Source organism: Castor canadensis, chromosome 12 (assembly GCF_047511655.1).
Source record: "Castor canadensis chromosome 12, mCasCan1.hap1v2, whole genome shotgun sequence".
In the NCBI taxonomy this organism is placed as follows: Eukaryota; Metazoa; Chordata; class Mammalia; order Rodentia; family Castoridae; genus Castor; species Castor canadensis.
Window position 1 is genome coordinate 84,501,481 of NC_133397.1, and position 12,768 is coordinate 84,514,248.

The 12,768-nt window shown below is 45.3% G+C and overlaps 1 protein-coding gene across 19 annotated transcripts in view; it reads left to right on the forward strand.

Annotated features, from left to right (window-relative positions):
- The window catches only part of Inpp4a (inositol polyphosphate-4-phosphatase type I A), a 149,208-nt gene that overhangs the window by 98,958 nt on the left and 37,482 nt on the right, over window positions 1–12,768 (forward strand). For 12 of the 19 annotated variants that reach the window (XM_074050314.1, XM_074050318.1, XM_074050311.1 and 9 more), the window contains 7 exons: window positions 1,277–1,407; window positions 3,390–3,494; window positions 4,015–4,123; window positions 6,328–6,345; window positions 9,693–9,876; window positions 11,100–11,318; window positions 12,474–12,729. In XM_074050314.1, coding sequence (XP_073906415.1) covers window positions 1,277–1,407; window positions 3,390–3,494; window positions 4,015–4,123; window positions 6,328–6,345; window positions 9,693–9,876; window positions 11,100–11,318; window positions 12,474–12,729 — 1,022 coding nt within the window. The remainder of the gene's footprint in view (window positions 1–1,276; window positions 1,408–3,389; window positions 3,495–4,014; window positions 4,124–6,327; window positions 6,346–9,692; window positions 9,877–11,099; window positions 11,319–12,473; window positions 12,730–12,768) is intronic. The other 7 variants (XM_074050317.1, XM_074050315.1, XM_074050316.1 and 4 more) reach the window with 3 other exon arrangements.

The window sequence follows — 12,768 nt, forward strand, 5'->3', positions numbered from 1 at the left end:
GATTTCCTGTGATGAGGAGTTTAGCCCTCATTTTGCCATTTTCCTAATATAGTTGTCCTTTTTAAAAATCTTTTCTTGCATTTTTGTTATTATGATTATATAGCTATTACTGCTGAGCTGAGGAGTTCATATTTCAGCTCTTATACACTTACACAACTTGCATTTTTCTGAAGATAACTCCTTTTCTCCCTAACCCCCTCCCCCAATGCCTCTGTTAAGTACACATAGAAGACAAGGCCAAGACCAGTCCTGTCTGACTTGACCAGTAATGACACAATGGGCCACTTTTATATTCTGCTTACCTGGGCAGAGAAAGGAAGAATAACCAAGGGTGCCAACTCCTCATGGTCCTTGACCCACACTCAAAAGGGGACAGTGACTGTACCACAAGCTGTGGGAGTGCCATTGTTAAGGAGTCAGCTCTTGGCTGCGGCCCAACAGGTTTTTATTCTGCACCTGTTCTTGGGTGGGATGGGGCAGAAAGCATGGGAGACAATGTGACACTGTCCTGACAGCCCCAGAGAGAAGATGGGGCACCAAGTGAAAGATGCCCCTCATGTTAGGCACAAATTTATAGTCCCTCTGTTCTGGAGGGCCACATGTAATCCTGCTCTGCCTTGGGCAGACTATGCCAGTGCTTGAGAGGTACCTGTAAGTTACCAGGGCACTGTGCCAGAGCTACTCCCTGACAGCCTCTCTCCTCTCTCCACCTCCACTGTTTCTCTTGAACATTCAGCTGACTTCCTGTAAAAAGCTTCTTCATGCCTGGGCAATTGGGACAACTGCAGTTCAAGGCCAGCCCAGGCAAAAAAGTTAGCATGGCCCCATCTCATCCAATAAAAGCTGGATGTGGTGGTGTGTGCCTTACATTCCTCCCAAGTATACGGGAAACTTAAATAGGAGGATCATGGTCTGTGCTGGCCCTGGCATAAATGTGAATGCTATTCAGAAAATACCTAAATCAAAAAGGGCTGGAGATGTGTAGCTCAAGTTGTAGAGCACTTCCCTAGCAAGTGTGAGGCCCTGAGTTCAAATCCCAGCACTACAAAAAAAAAAAAAAAACAACAACCCAGACGCCTTCTCCGTACACTTTCCCATATGATCAGTGGTTTGCCTTTCCTCCTGTCCCCTGATTATCCTTTAGGCTGGCAGTATAACTACTGATCTGGCCTGCCCTGGTTACTAGTGATCCTTCCTGACCAGAGTCAGTGGACTCCTGGGCCTCTCTGGGAAGGTGAGCCACCCCCACAGCCTAATGAGTCTGTATTGCTTGCAGAGTCTGTGAGCTGGAGGAATTGGGGGAGCTGTCCCCTTGCTGGGAGAGCCTCCGGCGCCAAATTGTAACCCAGTACCAAACCATCATCCTCACATACCAGGAGAACCTGACTGACCTCCATCAGTACAAAGGTGGGTACAGTCCATCCCTCAAAACACTTGCATGCCATACTTTAATGGCCAGAGAGCTGGCACCTAGGGTCACTCTCATGCTTTCACTGACACCCTTGAGTAGAGTTTTAAAAATAGATTCTTATACTCTGGTTTCTCTTCAGACCGTATAAATCTTTCGCCTTTTTAAAAATAGATTCTTATGTAGGTGTGAATACTTCAAATATAGATTTTTCAATTAAAAAGACAAATCAGTGAATTGCAGGGGAAAGTCTTTCTATGGTGTTACCTAACAAAACAACCACTGTAGGATGAAATTTAAGGGAGACAAAATCACAGGTTCAAATAATTTCTTCATGTTAGTCTAATACTATTGTAGTGGTCAAAAGAATATAGGCAGTTTTCCCTAAGACAAAACCATTTTCTAGACTTTTCTGGTTTAAATATTCAATGTTACTTTTGTTGAACATATAAATTGTCAAGGTAAAACTCTTACTTGAAGGCTCAAAAGAGAAAATAAAGTGCAAACACCTGAGTTTGCCTCCCTCCCTCATTTCTTCCTGCCTTTTGTTGGTTATCAAACCCAGGGCCTTGCCTTGCACATGCTGAACTGCAGCCCTACACCCTTTATTTTTGAAAGATGCCATTCGATTTTCAAAATACTTTTAGGGTAGATTTAGAAGACTGTTCCTAACACATTTCCCTTTTATTCCAAATGGAATGAATTTTGTTTGTTCATATTTTATTTATGATTTTAGTATTTCAAATTATTCTCCATCTTCACATTCTTCTCTATTACTACCTGAAATATTATTTATTTCAGGGTTTAAAGAAAATTGTAAGTCCTTACTGTGGTTTTGATGCAGAACATATGAAACTGCCTATAAACTTGGCTGATAAGCCAAATATAGGTCTGACAAGATGGTGGTGTCATGGGTTGGTTTGAGCCTGAAGGGTGAGTCTGAGTGCATGGTTAAGAGAAATGGCAGCGTTTACCTAAGGGAATGAGGCATCTACTCATGCTGGATGAATACTCCCAGGGAAAGTGTAAAGCCCACACAACCTTGAGTTTTCTGGACTGGAGCTTCTCAAATGCTGGTGGCATCCAAATCCTCTGAGAACCTTGTTAAAAAGCAGGTCTGGGAGTCTGCATTTCTCATAGCATCCAGGGTATCCACACTACTGTCATAAGGGCCACAGCATAAGTATCCAGTTCTAGGGAGTAAAATCCTGTGGCAAGATGCAAAGTCTTCTTGCTGCTGGTCTTCAATCTGCATACTGGCAATATAAACTTTTTTTTTTTTCAGTAAATGGAACATTTATTTTTTCTACTCTTCTGTCATTTAAATTTGTAATTCCTTTAGTAGGCATGTTGTTTTTTCATTAGTTATGGATTCTTGATTCTGATTATAGAAATAAGATTGTAGATACTGGTTACAAAGCATCATCCAGCCTCCCTAACCAACCCAACATACACACAAGGGAATTTGTTGAAGTCTGTGTTCTGGGCTAAAATCAGTGCTGTGTTACATTTATTCTTCTTGGAGTAATGAGCAAACCTTTTCATTGCTTTACAAAATTGAGATATATTGCTGTATGTAAACCAGTTTCTAAAATGTTGGGTGATGGCAAGATCACCCAAGAATTGGGATAGGCAGTGACTGGTATGGACCTGTTTTCTTTTTATAGTGGTACTGGTATGGTGATGCCCAAGATCACATCTGTGTGTCAGGTCTCTGAGTTGTGAGCTGAGTCATAGGAGGAGGCATGACAACCTCCTTACTACTATAGACTTCTGAATCTGGTTCTCTTTGGCTCTGTTCACCACTCAGGGCTGTCCTCCAATGAAATGTGTTCACGGGCAATTCAGACTTTTCTAGGGCCCTGTCAAGACATTCTACTTATATACAACAGCAGCACCAGAGAACCATTTTACTGCTTGCGTTCATGATACATGTTGTTGACCTTTGTTTTTTTTTTTTTTTTTGTATTCCACTTCTTAGGTCCCTCCTTTAAAGCAAGCAGTTTGAAAGCAGATAAAAAGTTAGAATTTGTTCCCACAAACCTGCACATACAAAGGATGAGAGTTCAAGATGATGGAGGATCAGGTACCTATTTTTCTGTCCCTGTAGTTGAATCATATTGCATTTCTTTCTGTCTGCATATTTGGTCCCTGAGCTGCCCCACACCTGCCTCAGTTTCCCAATATACTCTTCTGTTGGGTGGCTCGGAGAAAAAACGCATCCCAAGGACCATTGAAAGTTCTCAGTTTAAAAAGCCCATATTCCTTCCTCATGTCTCTCCTCTCTCCAACTACATTTTGTGTCTCCATGGCAAAAAAGTTGCTCATCAGTCATCCTTTCCCAGAAGGGATGGAAATTAGCATTTCAAGTAGTTTCCTGCAGCCTGGCATGGCTCTACCTTGAGACAGAGACACCGTCTTTTCTGAGATGATGGTGCTGACCTTCAGCAGCCCCTCAGATGACCCAGGGTATAAGATCAGGGGACCCATAACTGCTTAGTATGTGGGCTGGAAGGCAGGATCCCAGAGCGCTGTGCATATCCCTGTAGCTGGCTTGTCTGCTGGATTGAATCCAGAGTAACGGAGGAGAGCTTTCTGTCACTCAGATCAGAACTATGACGTCGTCACTATCGGAGCACCAGCAGCACACTGCCAAGGTTTCAAGTCAGGAGGTCTCCGCAAAAAGCTGCACAAATTCGAAGAGACCAAGAAACAGTAAGTAGAAGAAGGAGGTTCCTGTCCTCTGATGCTTCCCAGTTTTAAAAAAAGAAAATATCGCAAAACATTGAGCCATTCAATCTGCTTTTCCGTGGCAGGAACAGCTGCCTATGGGCCTGTGCTTATGTGTGTGTGTGTGTGTGACTGAGCTGGGTGGGTGATCAGGTTCCTTACTAGTGCTTCCTTTCCTTCACAATAAGCAGCACACTGACATCCACTTTTAAGTGGTGCTTCAGGTAGAAGCCCTGTGTAGGCTCTTTGTTGGCTCAGCATCCTTTAGAGTCCCTGGTCATTCGGTGGATCATAAAGCCTAGAGCACATTGTGTCTTTTCCCAAAGGAAACCCGTGGTAAGCATTTCCAGTGTTGAAAAGATGCAGGGGGTTGCACAGAGTTTCTGACCTGAACAAGAAATTGCCAGGTAGGCAGGGTGGTGAAAGGTGTCTCAGATGAGGATATGGCAGATGCAGTGCATATAATGAAGAGCTCAAGAAGAGAGTTGATCTCACTGCCAGCCTGCCATGTGCTGGTCTGGATGCTGGTAATCAGGGATGCATGGCCAACATATCTTGGCCTGGTCCCATGGAGCTGGTGGCCTTGCCCAAGAAAAGACAGGTCAGCAAGTGCCATTAGGGTGAGCAGCGCCTAGACCAAGCCACAGGGGGTCCTGGGAACACAGAACAGGGTATTGACCAGTCTGGGTCAGGGAGAGCTGAAAATGCCTGCTTTTGTATTAGATATGCAGAAGACAGTTGGGTGATCTTCTAGAATGTCACTAGGCAAAATGTAAATGGATCAAGGGGTACAAGTCTAAGAAGTGGAGGTGATGAATGTAGATGATCCTGTGAGGTCCTTGGAGAAAGCAGCATGAAGGTCTCAAGTTGCGGAGGATAATTATGACTTGAGCATATGTTTAGACCTTTAGGGAAGATGCACATGAATAAGGTAAGGTAAAAGAGAATACTTGGTGGGATGGGGTTCTGGGCAAGGTAAATGAGAAAAACAGAGAGTTCATTACAGAAGGGAGAAAAAGAGCAGGTCGAGTTGCAGAGAGTTTTTTGAGGTAGGAGGAAACAAGGTGAAGTATCAATGGAAATGCTATGCAGAATGTGGTCTTGAAAGGTTCTGACTTTTCAACAGGTTTGAGGGAAGGTGAAGCAAAGGCCCAGGGAGCACCAGAGAATCCCACAAGGTGGTCAGGTGGAAGAGGTCGGGGAGAGCTGTAGTACATGTAGGGAACCACTCAGTCATTGCTTAATTCTGCATCCATGGCCAAGAGTCAGGACGTTGCTTAAGAAAATTGACCATGGACTGGAAAAAGAAAAAGAGGAGTGGTTAGAGCTGTGGTGAGGCTGGATGGCTGAGCAGATAGCAGAAGAGAAGTCACCCTTCAGATATGTTTCCAGGTGGCCCCAGGCCAGCCTGGAGCCAAGTGAGCCCTGGAGATGAAAGGATGAGAATTGAGGAAGGGGTGGGGTCTGGAAGAGAATTTCAGAATTCTCTGGGAGGTCCCCAGATAGCCTGCTTGTCCTTGATTCATCCCCACCATACTGACAAACTAGGTGACCAGACTTGCCTCAGCATTCATTGGCCCCAGTATTCCTTTAGGGAATAGGAAGAAGACAAGCTTCCCATGCCCACCGTAGCTCCGCATAGTAGGCCAGAATGCATCTGTCACATCTTTGCTTATTGCTGTGTGAGAAAGTGAGTCTGTGATCTGAGATGGCATGGGGGCTCTGAAGGAGAACGCCCATTCATTCTCTATGGTCAACCAAGAGGGGGCTCCTGACTGTCCCTGTCCCAGGGAGGCAAGAGTGTTGACACTCAGTTATTCTGCATCCTAGCTTCAGAACTAATACGAAATGCTGCTGCCACAGTGTTTTTCAAATACATAATACAGATTTTTATTTTATTTCCTATTAATGTCATAAAATCCCTTGCAGACAAGGTTCTCATCATTTGAGCTTTCCTTTAAGTGCAAATGTTCCTGGTCCCCAGTGTGATGTCTCCTGGGGCACCAGCTGTGGAGCTGCGCTAGTGAATAAACATGTTGGGCTCAGCAGTTTAGCTGTCCCTGTAGTTATGGCCTCAACAAGTAATTTTAATTATTTTGACAAAAATTAACTTGGCTTTTTAATTTTTTGTTTTGCGTTTAGTATTTGCTAACAAACTGCTAATATTTCATTTTGATTCTTTTCTTTAGCAGTTTTGAGGAGTGTTGGTGAGTTTTCTGTCTGTTGGGTCTCACTCTCATGCAGAGAAAGCCTGTGCTGTCCCCCACCCCCCAGGTGGTGCTTCACTCCCTGGTGCTCCAAGTCACGTTATGGAGCACTCTCTTCCAACTGCAATGTTCTTTAATAATGAATAGCCAATCTGCATTCTATTGTTTGTCTTTCAAACCTGGCTGCAGTTTATTGCTGTATCCCCTCTGGGACAGGGCCCAGTTTTGTTTCTACCAGGATGGTGAGAGCCCTGATTACCAGGATGTCACATCAGCCTTTTTGGTGTAGTTGGGAGCTCCTTTCTGTTTTGTTTCACAAGAATCTTGAGGCTTCCCAATTTTCCTTTCATCCTCACCTCTGTACTGATGAAGCCAGCTTACATTTTCATGATAATTACTACTTGGTATGGATTTTTAAAATATTGTATGGGGGGCAGACCAAGAGCTGAGTGACTCTTTCCTCTAGCCAGATGCCATGTCTGTCGCTAGGGTTTCCCTCCCTAACTCCAGGCCCAGAACAGGGGCTCTATGGTGCACTTCATTTGGAAGTCTCTGTGGCTTGTTAGGAAATGGTGCCACCTTCGAGCTGGTGACCCCTGAGGCTCTGGGGCTATGGCTGGGCACAACCTGAAGTACCAGGGCTCTGCTGGGTGTATCTGATGGTGGGAAGTTCTGAGGATCCCAACATACCCAGGATAAGGCCTCTTAAGCTTTTGCCTGAGGGGACTCTTCCTGGGGCACTGAGGAAGGGCATTTGAGGAGGGATGCTGCTGCTCCTGCCTTCATATGGAGACCCACAGCTACTACACAGGAGGGCTTCCTCCCTCCTTTTCTCTACCTAGGCCTCATGGAAGGCCCACCCTTTCCCACAGCAAGATGAGTCAAGTTCCTAGGGGTTGGAGTTGAGGGACAGGGTAACAGAAAGTGGGACAGAGAGTTGAAGGCTCGGTTGCCCCTTGGTAAGTCCCAACCCCCAGGTGTTTTAAGTGAACCTTATTTGGAAAGCTCTTCACATTCCCTGTTAACTGAGGAGACTAGACCTTCCATAGCCTGGTTACCCCCACCCATCCATCTTTCTTTTTCCCATATACAAGACATTTTTAAGACAGGTTGGGGGCTTTCCCACCTGGAAGACTAAATCCAAGGCAGAGTGCACCAGCCTCCTGGGTCCCTATGTGGGAACCAGATCCACAAGTACAAGCTCTGTAGAGGCAGTCTTGTTCTTCACATCCATAGTGTTTGTTCCTCATCCACTACCAGCCATTATCAGCTCACACCAGAGCACTTTAGACCTCTATGCTACATGGCATCTAAGGTTTAGCCTCTGACCCCATTCTGGATAGGTATGAGTCAGAGCTAAGCCCAAGGACCACACCTAGGCCATTGCCTCCTAGAGCTACCCCAAGAAGGCTAGTTGCCCAGGTAGGTAATGGTATTGAGATACCCCTTCCCCGGAGTTATGGCTTCCCAGGAAGATATGTGTTGCAAAGTAGCCCCATCCCACTTCCTTCATCTGGCCACCTGTTCTTAAAACTAAGTACTTGGGCTTGTGTTTCCTGATATCCCTGTACAGCAGCTATTTGAGATTTGCCCTTTCTAACTCTCACCACATGCTTCCCATGCATCAGTTCAGGGTGCCGTTGTTAGGACATGACTTACAAGAACACATGGGGAAGGGGTGAGTTGTTCTATCCAAGTGTATAATCACATACATATATAGATCTACATACAGCACACATCCCTTGTAGACCCTGGATATTGAGGGCCTGGGAAGAATAGATTTTTAAAAATTCTATTTTGAGACATGTTTTCAAGACTAAATTGTCATACGTGGCAGCTATTCATTCAGAAGAGTGATTGCAGATTGGAAAGTAGCTGTGTGCACAAGGTGCTTGTGGAATGACTCTTGTACCGCACAGGCTCAGTCATTGTCTGCTGCATGGGCTTCTGGCAAATCCATTGTTTGTTGTTGTGGTGTGTGGGCTTGTGGTGGTGGTGTTTCTTTCTGGGGTGCTTTGGTTTATGGTGTTTGCATGTTTGTTTCAGCAAGTGAAGGGACAGTGGCAGTTTCTCCATGACTACCTTCTGGGCTTCCCTGGATAAGTCCCAAGTGATCCACATCTCCAGCAAGTGAAGTAGGGTGTGGTGAGGGCTGCCCTCTACCTCCCTCATCCTCAGAACTCAAGGGCAGTCCTTGAAGGATAAGTCAGGGTCTCTCTTTCCAGAAGGGAAGAGAATCCACCCAGAGCTCACAACCTCAAATTTTAGGAGACTTCTGTGTTATTGGTTTATATTTCTCCTTCTTGCCTTCATTGGCCTCCTTAGATTTGAGAAACAAATTTATATAATGCTAGATTGATTGTGATCTGATGAGTGACATGTGACTTGGAGGACTACACTTGCTGGCCTGGCCCCATGCATCCAGGGAGTGTGGAATTGGAGTCCAGAGGCTCTTGATTGTGCCAGTCAGTGGCTGGACTGTCACTTTGACTTCAGATCCCTAGATATACTCTTTGGTCCAGGGGTAAGGGAGAGTAGGAGGAATCAGTTTCAAAGGCATTGAGGTCTCATGGTCTGGCCTCTGGTTGGCACATTCTCCATTACCTCTTCCTCAGAAGGCACATTATTTTTAAAGGAAGGAAGACCTGGAGCAAGGGAAAGGGAAAAGAAGCTCAGTTTTCTGGGGACTCACTAGGGTCAAACATGTAAAAGAGGAACACTGTGAGTCTACTCACAGAAAGTTTGAACTTTTTTATTTGCCAATTGAAAAACAGATTTTGGGCTATTTTTGTTTTTTTTTTTTTTTTAGGGTTTTTTTTTTTGTTTGGGTGGGGGCAAAGCCCAACACACCACAGTGTGATAATCTCCACTTAAGAACTGCTTATAAATTGATGGATAAAGTTCTTAGGTAAAGAAAGTAAGCACACTAGGTGTGACATTCCAATGTTTATACAAGCATGTACTTATATGTATAAAAATATGGACAACATAAAAATGCAAATAAAAAACTTAGGTTCTATTTTAATGTTTTATGCTTCTACTATATAAATAAAAAGAATCTACCAAACCAGGTGTGGTAGTGCACGCCTATAATTCCAGCACTCAGGTGGCAGAGGCAGGAGGATTGTGAGTTCATAGCCAGCCAGGGCTATGAGACCATGTTCCAAAAAAAGAAAATGATTTGCCAAGATTTACTCTTCCCCATCAACAACTAAACTAGCCTAGGAAAACATCCCTGAGTACCAGAATCCTTTATTTTAGGATTAGTTGTGGGGCTGGGTTGGGATGCTGTTGCTATCCTCATCAAATTCTAGGGAACCCCTTTAATCTGTTCTTATCCTTTTTAGTACATCATCTAGCTGCCAGTCCATAATCTACATACCACAGGACATCATCAGAGCCAAGGAGATAATTGCCCAGATCAACACTCTGAAAACCCAAGTTAGTTATTATGCAGAGCGACTCTCAAGGGCTGCCAAGGACAGGTCTGCCACCGGCCTTGAGAGGACACTTGCCATCTTGGCAGACAAGGTAGGAGGGGCTGCCCTGCAGCACATGGGGTGGGGCATTCCCTGGGTTTCTAGAAGCCACTGGACACCCCAGGTTTGCCTAGAGCTGTCCCAAAGAGGCTAACATTGTGATGACCTTGTCTTTAGGCTCAGTTCCCACAAAAGCCCAAGGAGGTTTGTTGATTTACCCATGCTCACAACTGGATACAACAAGGGCAGAGCCCAGGATTAGTGACTTTCAGGTGTTCCTTTATGCAAATATGTCTGCCAGCAAGTCTGTGGGCTCATTTTGTTGGGGTTGATATATCCACAGCTTTCTTAGTGACAGCCTAATTAGCATCCCCTCCCCCATTTCTATTTTACTTGAATTTAAAAAAATAAACTGTCCTATTTATACAGACGTAAGAAAAGGATAATATAATCTTATTGACTTACATATAATCAGTAAACCATTTCTATTTCACCATAACTTGATCCTGATTAGAAAATATTTAAATATTGGTCCATATGTCAGACTGTTTTGATGGTTGATTTTTTTTCACATTACTCAGTCTCTTTTTCAACACATACACAGACACATGCCGACACACACACACAGATTACAGATTACACCTCCTTGCCCATACCTGCTTCACTGGGAGCAAGCTACTGTTCCTTATCATAATGTGTTTAATCCTTTACATGAATTCACACAGCAAAAACTGAAAGATTAGATCCCCTGAAAAAGAAAGTAATAGTATTATGAACCAAAGAACTCCTTTTGCATACAGAATTCTCCAAAACCAGGAGTGCTAGAGTCTAGCTTCCCGAAGCCCAGGACTTTGGGGTTTAGAGGCTTACAGACAAAAAAGAATATAGACTCTAGTGATTGAACCAAAGTAATGACTCTCTCCTGGGGACTTGTTCCCTAGAAGCTAGGGCATATCCCATGAAGTTGGCTGAGGCTGAAACATGGGCCCTCTTCAGGCCTTTGTCCTAGAAAGCAGTGTCAAAAGCAGGCAGGGGCCAAAGACTGTTGAGAGATTTCTCAGTCTTCCTTCATCTTCCTTGTGTTCGTCAGTCTTGGTGAGAAATTCTTGCTGACATTCAGCCCTAGCAGGTCACATGCAACCTTTGCACTCAGACATCCTAAGGGATGCAACTCTGTAGTTGCTTGTCACCATGGAGCAGGGAAGCAATGAGGAATCCTGGGTCTTTGTAGCCCTTGCTGAATGGTCAGAAGTCCTTGTTTGTGTGCATCTGCAGACCCGGCAGCTGGTCACAGTCTGTGACTGCAAGCTGCTGGCCAATTCCATCCATGGGCTGAATGCTGCACGACCTGACTACATTGCTTCCAAGGCCTCCCCCACCTCAACTGAGGAGGAACAGGTGATGCTTCGGAATGATCAGGACACCCTCATGGCCAGGTGGACGGGGAGGAACAGCCGGTCTTCCCTGCAGGTGGATTGGCATGAGGAGGAGTGGGTGAGTTTGCTGCCTTTTATCCTGCTGCTGACTTCGGGTTGACAACTAACAGAGCCTGTTGCCAATCTCTTTCTCTCCAAGATGCCTGAAGTTTTGGCTCATTTGTGATCAAATTCCCAGTCCCCTCCTCAGATGACTCTTGGGCCACTAAGAAGACTGATTTTGACCGATTGTGTGCATATGGGAGCAGGACTGTGTTGGGAGCTGAACCCAGTTCAGCCCTAGTTGTTGATTTTTCTCCCAAACCCCTACCCTGTTGAAAGTTGCTTCTGTTCTTCTTGCCAATTGTGCCCTCTATGGTAGCTTGAGGCCAGTCACACCTCTCTGCTTCCTCGGTGCCTTTGCTGGCCCTTTGCCCTTCCAGGGCTGTTTGTATTTGGAAATGTGGGAGCTTAGGTGAAAGAGCTGCTGCCTCTGAAGTTGTGTCATTACTGTTCCTCACAGAGTTGGCCCTGAGAGCAGGATCTGTGTCTCTTGAGTGACATGTCAAATAGCTTGTCATTTGTTGAGACTACTGTTTAAGAGGCATTCTGTGAAGCATTGAATTATTAATTAGCAGCAAAGTGGTCCGCTAGCTCTGGCATTCTGTGGTCTGTGTGGCTTTCTGCAGATTGCTCTTAGCCTTCCTTCTTCCTTCCCAACTTCCTCATCTCCAGTGTCCAACTGTTTGTACACCAACTCCCCCATCTTCAGTGTCCAACTGTTTCCATTTACTTCCATCAGAAAGAGACCTCAGTTTTCTGGGTGTGTGTGGCAGTTGTAGGAGGCCTGCAGTAGAGGGAGAAGGGAAGAGATTGGCTTGTAGTGGCCTGCAACCCTTCTGGTACACTGGAAAGCTGTATGTCTTCTGTATAGTTACCAGCAAACATCTCTCAAAACAGTGGCCACAGAATATGTTTGTTTCGAAAAGCAAATACAACTTCAGTGGGGAATTAGAAATCATCTTGATATTTCTTGATTCTGTGATTATTTCAATGAGTATGGTTGGGCTGGTGGAGTAGCTCAAGTGATAGAGTGCCTGCTTAGCAAGTGTGAGGCCCTGAGTTCAAAATTCAATAAGTATGGTGGCCTGTGGTGGGGAATCGGTGTTGCTTTGTGTTCTGTTTGGTTTTTCCATTGGGAGAGCTGACCCAATGGGCCCTCTTTGTTCGGAAGGAGAAAGTATGGCTGAATGTAGACAAGAGCCTGGAATGCATCATCCAGCGAGTGGATAAGCTACTGCAGAAGGAGCGCCTGCATGGCGAGGGCTGTGAGGATGTCTTCCCCTGCACAAGCAGCTGCACAAGCAAGAAAGGTAACCGGGACAGCCACGCCTACTGGATCAGACCGGAGGACCCCTTCTGCGACGCCCCCTCCTCGCCATGCCCCTCCTCCATGCCCACTGCTGCATGCCATCCTCACCTGAGCTCACGTGCGTATGCATCTACGCTTCCCACGCTGCCTTCACCTC